General features: G+C 37.5%; 1 protein-coding gene across 1 annotated transcript in view; it reads right to left on the bottom strand.

Moving 5' to 3' along the window:
* Positions 1-18,138, bottom strand: part of EPHA6 (EPH receptor A6) — a 372,812-nt gene that overhangs the window by 339,238 nt on the left and 15,436 nt on the right. The window contains exon 2 of the mRNA XM_058828207.1: positions 6,404-6,468. Within this exon, the coding sequence (XP_058684190.1) occupies positions 6,404-6,468 (65 nt within the window). The remainder of the gene's footprint in view (positions 1-6,403; positions 6,469-18,138) is intronic.

Raw genomic sequence — 18,138 nt, forward strand, 5'->3', positions numbered from 1 at the left:
CATGACCATGGTATTCAGTCAAGCCCCTGTGGAATCTGCAATTAGATGAGCCACACAAATATAACCAGGACATTGCGCAAGTGTATGTACAAAAAAAAACCTGAGGATGAAAAATACTATTTCATTACAGTGACTAGCAAAATTTTGTGAATTTACCTATTTTGGATGGACCATGCTACCATAACCCTGCATCCATCCAGCAGACTCTCAAATTCCCAGCACAGCCACAGCTAAGTCCGTGGCCCCACAGCTTTCCAAGAAAATTAAGATTTTTGCCATTTTACCAGGAAATACAGGCAAGACCTAAAATTTAGACGTGCACCAATCTACCTGGACAGTGACAATTTCTGGGACATTCAGTTTTCAAGGAAAGCCTTTATGGTCTAGGAGATGCTTCTAAAAGAAACATGGAAACTGGACTGTCACAAGCATCTCATATGAACAGCTGCAACTCCTTTAAGAAGGCTTTCCTAGACATTTAACTGGATCATGGATATACCTAATTTTTTAATCTCTGCAGATGGAAATTAATCTCAAAAAACTTACCCCTTGATTTAACCTTTTTCCTCAAATAATGAGTTGACTGTCAAAAAGGATTCTAAATATGGCATTGCAAAGGATGGTATCTGATTATGCCCAAATTACAGCTCGAATACGTGACTGCCAATATTTTTTCTCTGCGAATTCCCCATATTGTGTGAAAATCTGATTAGCTTCCTTCCCTTCCCTTCATCCCTGTTAAATGTTCTGACAGCTAAATCCCTACCTTCTATTAAAGATCTTATTAAAACCACAGCCTCTGTAACACCTCTGAAATTCTGCTGGTGAGCTTTCACAGATGTAGCTACATATCTTTTCCACAGCTGAACTGCTGTAATAGGGGGAAGAATTGAAGAATTTCAGATGTTTCTTTTTTTTTCCCCTCAAAAAACATCCCCAGCTCTTAGTTAAAACTTTGCTTCTTGCTACTTCTGCAGCATCTCCCCACACAGGTGCAGCTCTCTGTTCCACAGACTGTTCAGAGTGTGCCCAGGTGGCCAAGGAGGCCAATGCCATTCTGGGCTGGAGCAGGGATAGCGTGGCCGGCAGGAGCAGGGCAGGGATTGTCCCCCTGTACTCGGCAATGGTGAGGCCACGATTTGAATCCTGCGTCCAGTTTTGGGCCCTTCAAGACAAGAAGGACATTGAGGGGCTGGAACGTGTCCAGAGAAGGGAATGGAGGTGGGGAAGGGTCTGAAGTGTTATGAGAAGTCACTGAGGGAGCTGGGGGGATTCAGCCTGGAGAAGAGAAGGATCAGGAAGGACCTTATCACTCTCTACAACCACCTGAAAAGAGGATGCAGCCAGCCAGTCTCCTCTCCCAGGGAACAAGTGGCAGAATGAGAGGAAATATCCTAAAGCTGCACCAGAGAAGGAGGTTTAGACTGGATATTAGGATTTCTTTTTCATGGAAAAGGTTACCAAGCACTGGAACAGGCTGTCCAGGGACGCAGTTGAGTCCTCAACCCTGGAGAAGTACAGAGGCAAGTCAAGGTGGCACTTACAAACATGGCCTAGGGGTGGACTTGGCAGTGTGAATTTGCAGTCAGACTCAGTGATCCAAATAATTTCCAACCCAAATGATTCTATGATTTGTTTGGAAGAAAAGTGATATGCTTTCAGGTAGAAGTCTTGCTATGGTATTGCTGTTTTATCCTGGTAACTTCCACACAACTTGAATTTTAATTATGTTTACTGTGTCTGTCTGGGACAGACTTAATTTCTTTCCATCTGTCCTTTGGTGCTATGTTTATCCTGGTGACCAAAACAGTGCTGAGAACACACCATTGTTTTATTTAGGAAATAAGTACTAAGTACATAAACTTCCTTCTGTTTATAAATACAGTTCAAAGACAGTCTACTTAAGAAAATGAATAGTTAAAAATGTTAAGTATTGTAGAAGAATGTTCCAGGATGTATTCCCCCAATCACTTTCTGAGACATAAGTTAAAAGATGATGGTGACGATGGATGCAGCTGCATTGAAAGAAATGTTTCTTCTCAAGGAAAACCTCAGTGCCACCTGTGACAAACAATACCAAGCCATTCAAAACTCTTGTTACCATAAACTACAGAAATATCTCCTAATTAGCTAAGAAGCAGCTAAAAATAAATTGTTTATTAATGCATTTACTGTGAAACAATTATTTTAACAGAGAGGGTAGTATAAACTGTCTTGTAGGGAAAAAAAACAGTTCTTTGACAAGATCAGTCTCAAAAAATTCGTAACACAAGAGAAATACTGTATATTAGTGACAGTTATTAAAAAAAAAAATCCCCTTTAGAATGAAGATATTCAAAATTATTTCCCTGGATAAATCAATAGTAAAATTACCAATTGACAAGGAAACTGTTCAAATAATTGTGGAAACTGAAGTACTTTCATCACTCACAGAGCTGTCAAATAATTTAGAGGACTTCCAGTAGGTTCTTTACTGCTGAGGCCATACATTGTGTCAACTATGACAAGTCAAGGTAGCTTTTAGAAGTCTCTTCCACATGTAGATGTCTCAGCTTTGTGCTGTGAGTCACCTTGCCCTCCTTTTTAAACTGATTTTTGGAGTGGCTGTGCACAAATTGGGCTTGTTCAGCCTGGAGAAGGCTGTGGGGGGACTTTACAGCACCTTCCAGTGTCTAAAGTGGGCCACAAGAGAACTGGAAAGAGACTTTTCACAAGGGCATGGAGTGCTATGATGAGGGCTAAGGGCTCTAAACTGAAAGAGAGTGGGTTTAGATCGGATATCAGGAAGAAACTCTTTCCTGTGAGGGTGGTGAGGCCCTGGCACAGGTTGCCCAGAAAAGCTGTGGCTGCCCATCCTTGGAAGTGCTCAAGGACAGACTGGATGGTTTGAGGTTTGAACAATGTGGTTCTGTGGCATCCTGAAACTGGACAATCTTTGAGCTTCACTCCAACCCAAACCATTTTATGATTCTATGGCAGAAATTTATCAGGACTGAGCAGATACTTATGGCAGCAGTCTCCAAACCAGAGCTTCTGAGCAAACTTTGCTCACAAAATTTTGCTGCAATGATTAATGCAATGGGAAATATTTTTTTTTTTTAAAGTTATGCTGAAGACAGAAGGAAAAAATCACACCAGCTGCAGTTGAATAAGGTATGTTATTTTATTAGTAGTGCTGCTAATGTGTAAAGGAATGTTGTGGACCACTGCATTTCAGCTGGACTTTCAGGTTTTTTCATTTCCTTCCTAGCTCCTAACTGTGTCCCCAAGGTCAGCAAACTGACTTTGGTTAAAATGCTGGCTTTTGCTTCACATGCACTTGAGAGTACCCACTAGCTCCTGTTCACATCTTCTTCTGAAACGCATGAACTTGTGTCTACCCAGTTTTTGTACCAATCAAAAAAAACCCCCAAAGTTCTGTTCTGTATTTTCAAGGTTATGGAGTGAAGTGACAGTTTGGTGAGTAAAGATCTCCTTTCATAGTGCATGCTTTTTCATAAATCAATCGCTCATTTTGAACTATAGCCCAAAGAACAGAGGAAGTATCAGATGTGTCCATTATTAAGGTAGAAATTTTAGACAGCCCATCATCACTAAGAAGCTAAACTGGAACTCAATCAACAAAAGTTGATGCTATTGACCTCAGACATATTAATGTTTTATGCTGCATTTTTGTAGGTCTAAGCACTAAATTCATTACCTATTGAAAATACAAGAAAAAAAATTCTGACACACAAATAAAATAGATTTGTAAGAAAAATCTATTGCATTCTCATGCTTCAGGAAATATGCACAAATAACTGGGAAGAATATTTAATTTAAAAACAACATATTATATTCTCAAGACATAGATAACACAGTTCTCTTTGCAGCTCAGTGATGACCAAAACTGCTGAAAGCTTACAAATGTTATGTCATTAATCTACTATAAATACAAAATCTGGCAGGCAAAGGTTAAGGTTCTGCAAGTTCCAAAAGGACCTCCTGATTTTTTCACCCCACTTCACCCTGGCCTGTTAGTTTAAAATCTCTGAGGATACTCAGTATTACCCAAATCACAAGCATTGTTATTTCAGTTGCTCTTTCATTTAATGAAAACATTTATTGTGACTGAGTATGCCAGTAAATGAATGACTTCTGCTAATGTCACAGGCTCAAGAAAACCCATCATCCCATCCTCCTAATATCAAAAATATTCAGCACAGCAGTAATCATACGTCAATGACATTTTTCTTACACACATAAACACCACAAAAACACTTAAAAAAAAAAAGGTTTTATTAAAGTTACACATTAGATTTCAATAGTATCTGAACAAAATTTCTTGCAAAAAACACCAACAATTCAAAATCTGTCACTCTCCTTCAGGAAACAAGAAAATCATACTGTGCCCACCATGGGACAAAACAGATTTTTATCACTATAATCACACCAATGATCGTGCCATATTCCGGATTATACTGGGACACAAGAGTAACTCAGATTAGGTAGCACTGTGAACATGAATCACCATCCCTGGAAGTGTTCAAGAAGTGTGTGAATGTGGCATTTGGGGATGTGATGAACACAGTGGTGTTGGGTTAACAGCTGGACTCAGTGATCTGAAATGTCTTTTCCAGTATAAATAATTCTATGATTTTATGCTTCAAACCGCTTTTCTCCCCCATATTTACCCTAGCTCCATTTTTTTTTTTCAAACCACTTTGTACATTTTTGTGAAATATTTTAGTAACTGAATCCCAGGGTCTTACTGAAATGTAAACTCCTTTATGTATTCTAGTAAGTGCTGCCAGTTCTTAAAAGACAGAAGAGGCCCTAAGACACCCAAAACCCTCAAGAGGCTGCAAAACTATTGTTTAGGGTACGTATGATGAACCAAAAAATTCATGTTATAATAGCTGTGTTTTAAATTAACTTGGAGTGCACATGTTTCTGTGTTTGCATACTGTGGCTATTTTGGAGTACTTAAAGCCTTTAAGAATTCACACAATAACTGCAATTATATCTTGTGTGCTTTCCAAATGTACTGTGCACTTCAATGCAGCTCATCCCAGTGCTCAAGCAAAACATTCCTCACTGGATTTTCTCATCGTGGTAAATGACAGTCCTAACTTTCTGCTAGAGCAAAAATTCCTTGATTGATTTTTCATCGTGGTGTATGACAGTATTTGCTTTGTCTGGGATTTTTAAAGGAAATAAAACTTTCAGAATTGTAACTCAGATTGCGTGAGACTGCATACAAAATGTAAAACACGGAAGTATCTGTGAGAGATGGAAATTATGCCTAGGAACACAAAGAGTAATCCATAAAGTTGAAAACAGGCTGAGATTAAGAAATGTCATATTGCTTGAATTCCCCGAAGGCAAAGACACAGAAGGCATTTTATAAAAATGGATTATTAAGGTGCTGAGGGTAAACAGTTTCTACTTCCTTCTGGAACAGAACATGGCAGATAAACTGAGTGAAAATGGAACAAGATGGTTCTCTCAGAAAAACAGTATTTTCTGAGCTCATTTCAGAGAAGCAAGTAATTATATGCTTCATACGCAAGAATCAAGAGACAATGCAAGCCAGTATAAAAATAATTGATATACAGTATGTAGAGCGACATCAGAACTACAAGTTGATGCAGAATGTGTTAAATGCTCAAGAACAGTGCATCTTACTTTAAAAGTGAAACTCCAAGTGCCCCTGATACTCTGTGACATGCATTAGCTGGATGGAAAGAAAAAAAAACAGGTTCTGAAAGTGTAGCCACTGGCAAAGCACTGATGGTTGAATTTTAGAGGGTAAAAAAGCTGCTCTACCCCATGCTCACTGTTCCCAGGGTTAACAGACACTATTAATGCTTTCGTTTTTTGATTTAGGTACTCTTGTACCATATTATCAGATGCTAAAGTCCATACTGGTTCTCACTTACTCCATAAAATTTTTGTTCCAATCTGCAGAACAGAAAATTATTTTTCCTTTTATTTCACAAAATAATGATAATAGTAATAATAGTAATAATAATAATAATAATAATAATAATAATAATAATAATAATAATAATAATAATAATAATAATAATAATAATTTTTAAAAGTAGTCGTAACACATTTCTCCAGCATAGGAATTTTTTATTTTGAAACTTTATGATGTGCAACAGTTAAAACTGGATTTAAAGATAGATACTTAGTACTCAGAAAAGCAAGAGAAGAACATAATAATGTGTACTTGTGTAATTCTTGCATCTGTAATTCCTACTCACAACACAGGCAGCTCCAGTCCCAAGAACAACTAAAATCTTTCAGACAAGTCTATATTGCAGGAATATCCACCCAAGTATGACAGTCATTCACTTCCAGAGTGTCAGAATGCCAAAATCCAGACCAAAAAAAACCAAAATGGTGAGAGACTTACCCCATTTAAGGGAAATGTTTTCCATCCTAGTTCTCCGAGGGCAGTTGTAGTATCAAGTAACACAACTGAAAATGGAAAAAGAAATGGTGTTTGTGGTATTGCTTGGATTAGACATAGCAAAGTATTAAAACAGGAAGGACAGAACTTGCCATGCTACCCACGTTCATTTGGGCTTTCATGGCTTACATTTCTTAACTAAAAATGCCTCAATACTCACAGAAACCCCTAAATCTTTTGCAGAAATCATTGCCAAATCACAGTACACTACTGATATTTAACCATTAAAAGATGCCCGATCAAACATGCACATTCCTACAATCCCTTGCTCACAAATCTGGAAAGTCTACAGCATTAAAACTAATAAAATACACAGTGTTAAAAGTAAGTTGTTTTATTTTATGAAACCCATAAACTTCCCAGAAATAAAGTTATACAATTTACAAACGGAGAACACAGAAAGACAACTTCAGTTTCTCTCTTGAATGGCGTATCACAGTGTTAATATCTGCTGCATATATTTTGCATCACTTCTGTCATATTCATGTTGGATTTTTTGATATATGATATGATGTCCATTATTGTATATTACAAAATGTGTCTGCATTATTTTTATGTTAAATTACATTAACTTCCTTTTTCGTTTCCATTCACTGGTGCTAAACAAATTATATATAGCACATGAGACATTTTACCCAGAGGTACTACTGCCCTCTAATGGAATTGCTTCATCTGACCCTCTAACTTCACAAATCTATGTATTAGATGTATACATGAATAAATGTATTAGGATTTAAACACAAAATTAAGTATTATACAGGGCAGTTTATTTTAGTTATTGAGTTGGTGTGTTTTGACTGCTGAGTTCCTCCTTACAGCCCACTAATTCCAGTTCTTCTTTGAATTGTTAGATGATGGAAAAAAATAATTAAGCAATTAATCTGAAACATGACCCCAGTATTCATACAATTGTTGGTTTTATATTGCCGTGTGCTATCTTCCACATCTTGTCTGTCGAAATAATCAATGTACAGCTATCTATAATGTGATTCTATAGAGCAGTACAGCAGCAGCAGAACCAGGTCATGTTTTTCTGCCTAATGGAAAAGGCACCTTGGCATGGACACTGAACTTGGCAGCTTCTTAGAGGGAACCTGACCCAGCATCTTCCCTTCTCTTTTGTACCACTGACACTTAGAGCTCCTCCATGTCTGAATGGATGGTGACTTTTAACCTGAAACTGAGGTTTGCTGTCTCGTCAACAGACTTAGAGGCAAGTAAAAAGCTCAACATAAACCACATAAAAGCTTAATGGTTTACGTGAAGAAATAATGATATTTTTTAAATATATTCAACAAAAGGAGTAGTCTGCTCTCCACTTCTTCACCACTTCACTGTATAAAGCTTCATGAGTAATGAGTATAAATTAACCATTTTTTACAACCCCCACTTTACTTTTTTTAAAAAAACAGATCACCATCCTCATTGACACTTGCTGTTTTCCACTTGCTTAAAAAGCTGTGATTTATAGCTGTCATAGTATTTTCTATTTGTGTCAGACAACCATGCACTTGTGGAAGAGTAAAAAAAAACATCTTCTCACTTGACATTTGACACAGCAGTTTCCTGTGTAAAACTTTTAAGCTATAATCTACTGTTACCTCAAAATAAAAAAATAATAAAACCCAAACAAACTGGGTTTACATATTTCTTTTTCATAGAGAGAACCAACTGCTCAGCAGGTTTCTGAGAATGTTTCACTTAATCTTAAGTGTTTGTTTTCTCTTTCCCTTCTCTTCCCCCCTCCTCTCTCCACCCAGAAAACATGGACTATTTGTTACGTACTTTGTTTCCAGCTAAATTTCAATTTATATCTCACTCTTTGTCAAGTGCTATTCCTATGGATCTGCAGGTAGAAATACATTTTTCTATGAGCAGCATTAGGGTTTGAGGAGTCATTTCAGTTTTACAATTTCTGTGGTAGCAAGACTGCAATTTAATAAATATCATCCACGTATTCAAAATTAATACTTCTGTGGAACAAGACCCAAAATACAGAAAGGAAAACTAAATGAAATGAATGAATTCATTTCTTCAGTGGAGCCTGAATTAATTAATTCCTTGCCTGAATTAATCAAGTACTACTTGAAGGCTCAAAGCTATACATTTAAAAAATTAAAAAATAGAGTAAATTCATCACTGAAAGTATATTAAGTTTAGATTTAATTGAGCCATGATCTAATAATATTCCTCATATACATTTACCAAATGATCCCCAATGAGTAATCAAGTTTTGTTAAAATACAGTTTTTGATATATTTGACATACAAAACTCTTGAATGCTCACATATTCTTGCCTCTAGCTACCAAATCTGTAAGAACTGGAAAATTCAAACCAATCGGAGAAGTCTCCAACTGGAGAATTCAAACCACCAAACAACTACTAACCAGGACTAGAATGGTATCACCTGCAGGATCAGAAATGAAAATAATAAAAGTGGAAAGACTGTCTTTCCAACACCATTTGTATTACATGACATAAAGTAACCATCCATCAAAAATGTGCAAACACTGAAAGATGAAGTAAATCTGATGTTTATGCCGAAGAAACGCACTCTCCAGTGAAGCTGTGGATTCAGCAGGGCCTGCTATACAAATGGACATGGATAAAGCAATAAAATCCTTGCACACTTCAGAGGTTTGGAGTTATCTCCATGCTAGACTTCAGGGTGGGACAGAGACACCCGAGCTAGCTTTAAACGAGGTGATCAAGAAGCAGCCTACCCCCAGCAGACAAATCTGCACTGCCAAGGCACTTCCAACTCACAGCTCTTATGGCAGAAAATTCCCTCTGTCAAAGAGCTCCGGGCTAAAAGGAATGCCAGCATGTAAACATCTGAATTACACACAGGAGTGGAGGCTTCCCCTCTGCCTGCAGGGCTGGGAAAGTTTCAAAAGAACTGGAAATTCACATGCAGAGAATGCTAAAAAAAGATGGTGGGCACTACTCCTATGATGCTTATAATGAGAAAATTCTCTGAAAAGCTAAGGGGATCACAAAGTCGTATTTATTGACCCTTGTCCGTACATTTACTTATTTATGCTCCTTTGTATGCCATAAAAAGCTCCATCCTTAAGAAAAATGAAAAGTGTCCATTATGGACAAGCCATTAGCTGCCAGCATAAACAGAAGTATGTCTGGAACAACTGCAGTGAGTATTTTATGGGAAAAGCTGGTTGAAACTCAGCAATGTTATTGACATTAGTGACATCCAACCTCCACTTTTAGCAGGCACTTTTCTGCGGTGATGGCTCTAAAACTTGCACAGTGAACAGGAGTTTAGGTCTGCCATTACAAAGTCACGTCACGACTCAAAATGAACTCAAAGATCCTTTTAAAAAAAACTCTGGATAAAAAAAACTTGGATTTAGCACTTGAATGTCCTTTCTTAAATAACTGAACTGGGGATACTAACACTTGCTCAACAATAATATACAGACTTAAACATACATCTGTAAGCCTGTTGTTTAAATACCTGCACACTTCATTCTTAGGAGTGTTTAGCTTTGTTTTCCAGCACATACTTTAATAGATATTGTATTATTATTATTACTCATTATGGCGTATTGAGCTGCAGTTTCCTTTATTCTGGACATTATCTTACACTGCTATTATTAGACCTTACAACTGAAATTAATCTTTTCAGAGGTTTTACCTGGTCCCAAGGAAACTGTTTTACCTAAAATTACGACGAGCACAGCTCCAAGGACTGACAGGGTGGAATTTAAATTTTAATTCCAAAATACTCTTCTAAAGATGAACTCTGCAATTGTCTCTGTACAACCAAAGCAAAAAGTCTTCCAAACATTAATTTCACCAGTTTCTTTTCTTCTTTTTCCAGACAGGGTATGTGTGAATTAACACAATACATACAGGATTTTGGACAACTTCGTGGAATCACAGTCTAATATCGGATCACCCAGTTTGATCTGCTCATTTTAGACATTTCACTGTTACCTCAAGAGTGAGTAAGCCTAAGATTTGCAAGGAAAGCAGAGCAAATACACAGATCTGATGACAACACTAAGAACTCAGGAACATCTCATCTGTACTGCGTAAAGGACACCCAAAAACCCCCTGAAAGTTTCAGTATCTTTCAGCAAGGCAAGAAGGCATTACAGATGACCCCCAGAAATGTGCAAAACTGGACTTTTTTTGTCCCTGTGAACTTTATTACTGACTGCAAAGTTTGTATTTATAAGGCAAACACAGAGCTTTTGAAGTCTCTCACTTCCAGCCCTCAAGAGAGTTGCTGCTCTCTTCTGAAATGTCTGTACTTTCTTTCAGGTTTTATGGGTTGTTTTTTTCATTTTTAAGAGAGGATCACATGGAGTATTCTGAAATCATTCCTTTAACAACATGTATTAAGAGTCCGGGCTATTTTTATATCCTGTTTATATATCCAGGGTCACAATAACCTGTTTTTTTGCTGCAGCACTGTACTCACAGGATGTTATTACTCTACCTAGATCACCATCCTATACAGACTCACTCCTTTTCATCATTATTTTTTTCAGTTTGGGTTATGTTTTTACTCTTGAATGTACAAAGATCCATTTGTTTATACTAAAACAAGTTTCATTTGCAAGGGCTGACCTTTACTAAGTGAGAAAAGCTCCTCCTTGTCTGCACACCCTCCTTCCTTACTTGCTACTCCTTTTGTCAGGTACTGAGTTTATATTTATTTTCAGAATGAAAAATGTTAGAATACAGAAGAGTGTGTATCTCAAATTCTGTGATTAAACAGTCACTAAAACTACTTTAAGGTTTCTTAGGCCTCAGGGGTTTTTAAAATCCATTAGTTTAAAAAAAAAATAAAATTAAGCTTTTTACTGTCAGAAAATTCTGTCACTCTGTCACATTCTGTTATAATATAAAAAACCTCAACATATTACTGCTGTGGCTTGCCTGCCCAAGGAAGACAGAAAGAAGAAGGGGATATGCAATATCCAAGTTACCTTGGCAATTAACATATGATCAGCTGGGAAAAATTATTTAAATGCTTGGATTTATGACCAGGCCTGTTTTCCATAAACCAAATAAACTGGCATTCATTATATTCATTATACATGTATCAAATGAATCCCTTTCCATAATTTTCATTATTTTGCATGCAACAGCTATCTGGTTTAGGCAAGATTAATGAGATGCAGTAATAAAGTATGAGGAGCACCTGTCTAGATAGCAATTCTGCCAGGGAAGTGTACAGGAGTCACAGCAAATCTGAGAGTAAACAAAATATTGACAATGCTGTTTGCCTGAGATAAGCGGGATTAGAGCCAGCAAAACAGAGAGAGTAATCCTTCCACTCTCCTCAACATTTCCAAGAGTTTTATGTCAGACTCTAAGAAAATCCTTGCTACCCTACAGTTGTAAAGAAGAGGGAGAGCTGTGACTAATTGGGAAGCTGGGGAATCTCCACTCCAGGAGGCTTTTAAGACACCTTGAACACTGTCAGGCCTGGTTTCTGCATAATCTCTTGTTGCCTTGGGGCAGAGCAGGGGAGATAAATGACTTCTCCAAATGTGAGTTTTATAAAAATCTAGTTACCTGGTTAATGGTGCTTCCCTTTTCTTTTCAAACCACAACTCTAACACCTACGCTTTTCCAATATTCCTGAATTCCCCGAGTCCCCGAACTCATTAAATTTACCATCAATAGCCCAGAGATGTCCTCAGCCAATTCTTTCAGGACTCTTGGAAGAAAACTATTTACACCAGATGAGGAGTACTTTGTATTCTTCATCTTATATGACTAAATCACTCATTTCTGATTTTCCCAATTTCAAACACATTATTTTCTGCCTCTTTCTAAAAATAGTTCAATACCATTCACACAAACATTTTTATTCATAATGCAATAGAGAAATTCCCATTATCCTGAGTGTTGTGAGACTTGGGCTTTTACCTAACACATTTACTTTTTATTTTCAGTTTTCTACACCACCTATTTTCTAACATGTGCTAATTTTCACATGTATCCTCTCTTTTTCATTAATAATGAGAAATATTTATATTTCTAGTTTCTGCTTTCATGTTACCTCCAATGTAAGTTGAGCTGTTATCCAAAACTGGCCTTTTTTTAATGATCAATGATTTCCTAATCAAGAACTTTCTACATTACCTATTTTTTTTCATATTTTCACATTCACACAAACACTTTTAAAATTCTCTTCTATTGAATGAGAACTGGCCAGAATAATTTTTCATGTACTAAACCAAACATCCCATTCATGATACATTTATCTTCTCAGTGCTAAAAAGTTTGCAACATTATTAGATGGGGTTATGTTGGATAAATGCCTCTCTTTATCTTGGTACTGTTTTACTCCATGACACGAGGTCTCCAGTGAGAATCTTCAAAAACTAATTCCCCCACAGCACCATTTTTCTTTCCATACATGACATACAGATGTTTAAGGAATAATTTCCCCTCTTTTCTCATTTGATTCAGTTATGTGGTTCAGTCTTACTTTTTTCCATGACTTCCTGGATAGATATAATTTGATATCCTGTGGCTCTGAGAAAACAAGATTAAAACAAGCAATGGATCTTTTGGGAAAACAGTAACAAAAACCCCCAAACAAACAAAACAAAACAACAACAAAAAAGCCACCACTCACCTTTTACACGCAACATTTTTTCCTAGAACACATTCTTCCCTATTTCTTAGCAACATAATTTTTTAAATTAAATTAAAATTTATCATATTACTGAGACAATAGAATTATCCTTTCCATACCTTACATGCAAAGATGCATGTTCTCCTCTGAGGAGAAGGCTTCTATATACCTCCTGCTCTGTCTCTCTCTGGAATGGAAACCAACATTTTCATACCCAATGGTTTCAGTTTTACTACATCCTTTTTTCATACTTTCCTCTATACTCACTTTAAAAATCAGCAGGAACTCCTTTATTCTCATGTTACATTGCAAAACCCTCAGTTACATCAGTTACATCTATCTTTCTGAAACCAGGATTTAAAACCAGATCTAAAAAAAAATTGTCAAACTCTAAGTTAACTTTAGGGTTTAAAGTTTCCCACCCCAAACATATTTTAACAAGAGCATTTTTCCTCCCTTTGCAATGCCATTTCACTGTAAAACAAGCAACTGCAATACTTTATACACCTATCAAAATATCTGATAATTACTGTAACTTACAATTTATAAATACCTAAGACAGACAACTATTTTCAATAAACACAAATCCTTGCACCCAAAAGAAAGAACAGTAAAATTTTGTGTTCTTTTTCTTTACATTATTTTAATCCCTGTCTATAACTCTGGCAAAGATATCCAAGTGGGAGGAGAAAATCAACAATTTATCAGTTAAAGGCACACAATAATAGTCCATGAAAGACTCAGTCTTCCCCAGTAAGGTGGACTCCAAGTTTTATTTCATGAATACCAAATGAAGCCTTGGAAATCCACTTGATACATTCAGTGGCACCAAATGCATAGAGAAATTCTGTCAGTGCAGAAACACATGACAATTTCTGCACTGAAATCTTTCTAGGATAACAGTTACAATTCCAAATTGTACATGGCTGTATCTTAACTACTTACTCTACCACCCAGCAGGTTATTTTGCTCTAAGACAGCTGTAAACATTTTGTATTTTGAGGTCTCACACAGGCACTTGCTTCTCCCATGTGAGTCTTACTCATCAGCACAAGAAAAAAATAAAACTACTGAGGTAAAAAGAAAGCATACTCACATCCAAAATAAATGGGCTTACCTCAGAAAAAGATGAGGCCACAGGTTTTCCTCAGGTAACTGTGGAATGGAAAATGAGTAGGTAATGTCCTACCTCTCCTAGCCTGAACAGAGCTTTTTTCCTCAAGAGCAGCATCAAAGTGATTTCAAAGTGATTTTGTTGATCAGTGCACTTTCAGACGGGAAGGCAAGGCAGGAGAAGGTTGTGGAATCCATAGCTCAGCCGGGGGGGTGAACTCCTGTGTTTGTAATGCACCAGAGGGGGCTGAGCACTGCAATGTCAGCCCTGCAGGACAGGCAGTCAACACAGAGCCGAGGAAGTCCTGGCAGGCAGAGGCAGATTGCTCTGCTTTAATGTGCTCCTCACAAAGAATGAAATGGGGAAAAAGGGGTTTAAGTACCAGGGAAACAATGTGTTCTTACCATTGACTCAGCTTTAAGATACTCCTTTACAGCAGAGATTGCTGTTAAAATGAAATGAGATAAATTAATTCTGTTCACAGCTCCAGAAAGCAACACCAGAGCTGTATTATTTTCTATGCTTTTAGTTTCATATGTGTAATACAAAAAGATCAAGAGCTAACCCTGATAAAAACAGGAGCCACAAAATGATGATAGGAGCCCAGCTGCCCTATTAAATAATTTTCATTCTTCCTTGAAAATACTAATTGATATTCAATTCACCATCATGTTCATGTCAACAGCAGATTACTGGGCAGCATTTCCTAAATGAACACGAATACCTGACAATTTTGTCAGCCCTGTTTATTAACCTAAGTGTATATCTTCATTAGGGAAATTAGGAACAACTGAAATTCAGACAAACAGATTTATCTTTCCTTGAACAGGTAAATGACTTGTGTGTTGAAGCCTATTCTCTAAGGTTGGGACTAATGCTAAATTTAATATTCTTCACTTTGCTGTTAACCTTTTTTACTCTGCATTCTTACAAGCAGTTTCTTTTATGTCTTTTATTTTAATACTTGTATTGAGTGGTGATAAAATGAACAAAAAGTTAAGGTCACAACATCCATAAGTGAAAATCCACCCCCAACATACAAAAGCTTTTGGAAAATTGTAACAATACCTATACATAACTGTCAGCCAAACTAATTCTGAAATTAGTAACTCCATGGCCATTGCTCTTATACTCCATACTTTTTGAGAATTCCTATTCAAGGCGGGGTAGAAACTTCCCTCTGGAGTTCATGGGCATAATCAAACCCACCATAGGCACCCATTCCTCCTTGCCCTGCTCTGACCCAAAGATGCAGCCTCTCTAATAGTAAAGAATGAAATGGCATTGCAAAGTTTTGTTGCCTTTTCCCAATGCATACCTGGGAAGGCTGATACAGAAACACCTCCCAACCTCACAATCTGTCTCTTTTTAAGTGGAGTGAGAAGTGTGGAGTGTTCCAAAGCAGTCCCTTTAAAGAATAAAGTTTTGAAGAGAACAGCTGCTAACATCACAAATCAGAACTGGGAGGACAGATGGTCACTGCTTACTCAAGTAGTCACTTAATAACCATAATGAAAAATTAGCAGTTCGGTGACTCTAAGGAACAGAACAAACAAATCTTAGGAGAGGAGCAAAGGCTGAAGCAACTGAAGTTTGTGCTTGACTGGCAGCACAGCCCCATGAAGAGCTGTTTGAGAACCTCTGCCTCAAGAACTAAGACAAGGGAACAAGATAAGGTGTGCTCAGAGCTACAGAGCTGCTCCAGACAGGCCGAGAGCAAGAACTGGAACTCTGAAACTCTGACATACACGCAAACCTGACATGGGAACAACAATCAGGGAAGTTCCAGACATGAAACACGAAGGAGGGCTCTTCTGCAGTGCACAGACCCACTCACTGAAGCCAAAGACTCTACCACTCTCTCACAGTCTTCCACTATTTCTGTACTTCGGCCTAACTTTTTAACTCCAGGCAGATTTAAATCAGACTTTACCTACACTCAGGCCATATTTTTACATGATGAAAACCAGAATGAGGTCATCACTATTTTGCAGGAAGAAAAGCTACAATGCAGAAAGCAATACAAACATCCAGCCCAGAAATGGAAGATCCTGACTCACCTGCTTTTCCCAACCAACAGGAAAGTTAAATTTGTCCGTATGAAGTGTTGCAGACGGCGGGAAAGCACAAATGTTTTCAGTCCCCATCTGTTGCACAGCTGTACTCTGAACTAACACTCAGAATTTGTCCACAACACATACAAATGTGTTGGACATCTCTAATTATCCACTCCAGACCTATGGCAATGCCACACAAACAGGATGAAGTTAGTATTTCCCACTAAAATAAAAAGACTTGCTCCCTGATCTCCTTATTGACTCAGTGTCCTGGTTTGGACTGGGATAGAGGTAATTTTCTTCTCAGCAGCTGCTGCAGTGCTGTGTTTTGGATTTAGTACGGGAATAAGAAAGGTAACACAGCAATGTTTGGGTTGTTGTTGTGTAATGCTCACCCCAAGTCCAGGACTTTTCAGTGCCTCAAGTTCTGCCAGTGCACAGAAAGCTGGGAGGGAGCACGGCCAGGACAAGTGATCCAAACTGGCCAAAGGGATATTCCATACCCCAGAACATCATGCCCAGTGTGCTGCCTGAATGGTGTTGACTTTGAGGAGCTGATCAGTGCTTGGGAATGGGATGGGCATTGGACAGTGAGAGATGAGCAACTGCATTGTGCATCACTTGCTTTTCTTAGGTTTTTTCTCTCTTTTTATTTCCAACTGTTCTTCTTTATCACAATATTATTATTATTATACTACAATTTATTTTGTTTCAATTATTAAACTGTTCTTATCTCAAGCAACAAGGTTTTAGTTTTTTTTTATGCTCCTCCCCATCCCACCTGGGAGGGTTGAGGGATTGAGCGAGTGGCTGCCTTGCACTTGCAATTTACCAACAATGACACCTAAGAAAGCAAGTGACATACAAAGGCTAGAGGAGGACTATTAAGGCTACATTCAGGATTTTTTCTGCTGGTTAGAGGTGATGTGGTTAGTAATGACTTTAGCTGTCAGTAGATAAGTCATCAGTAGATCCACAAGCTATGGGCATATCAAAGGAGAAGCAGCCTTGACTTTCAACTGTGCAAAAAACTCTCATGCTACTTGATCAGTTTTTCTCCTTTGCTTCTTGAAGTGGTACCTCTTTTGTTTGACAAGTTATCTGCCTGAGAAGTGAAATATTTAATACACTTGGCCTTACTACTCTAACTGTAGTCTGAAAGTGACCATGAGGTACAGAAGAGGAGTTTAGCAGAAGTCATATGAAAATAAAAAACCTTCCAGGATGGAACACAAAGGCAATTCAGAAAATGAGGTTAACATTTGGCTGTATGTTTTCTTTTATTTTAATGCAGAACTTCAAAAACATACCAAAATAAATGCAGCTTCTTAGAAAGCAGAGTTGTTACACTTGTGACAAATATTCCCAGAGATATCTCCTAGGTTCATATTCATGATGTTAAAATGTTTCTTATCTCCTTTGATTAAATATCCACACAGCCAGTCAGTTTAAATGTTTTTGAGCTTCATAATTCTCTGTTTCACCTCGTCAGTCTGTCACTTCTTCCACTAGCTCTTCATTTATAATTTATGGTGTCAAGCACCAAGTTTTCACAGCATGAACATTTTACAGGTGCTAGGTCAGGCTGTCAAGCTAAAGTAATACTAATAATCAGTGGCTCTGCAAAATCTTAGACTCTTTACATACAGAGGAACATCAACATGAAGACTCAACTGTTTTTATCAATTAATCAGGTTTGCAATACTTTTAACATTATAAACAAATAAATATACTGAAAAGCTTGTCACTTGACAGGAAATAAGTTTGACTATCTAACCAAAGATCAAAATATTTTAAAAGATTGGACAGCATGGAGTACCCACCTCTACTATGCAGAAACTTTGAGCTTTGAATGATATACTTTTAATGCACATTCAAGGAGAT

Source organism: Poecile atricapillus, chromosome 1 (genome assembly GCF_030490865.1).
Source record: "Poecile atricapillus isolate bPoeAtr1 chromosome 1, bPoeAtr1.hap1, whole genome shotgun sequence".
Classification (NCBI taxonomy): domain Eukaryota; kingdom Metazoa; phylum Chordata; class Aves; order Passeriformes; family Paridae; genus Poecile; species Poecile atricapillus.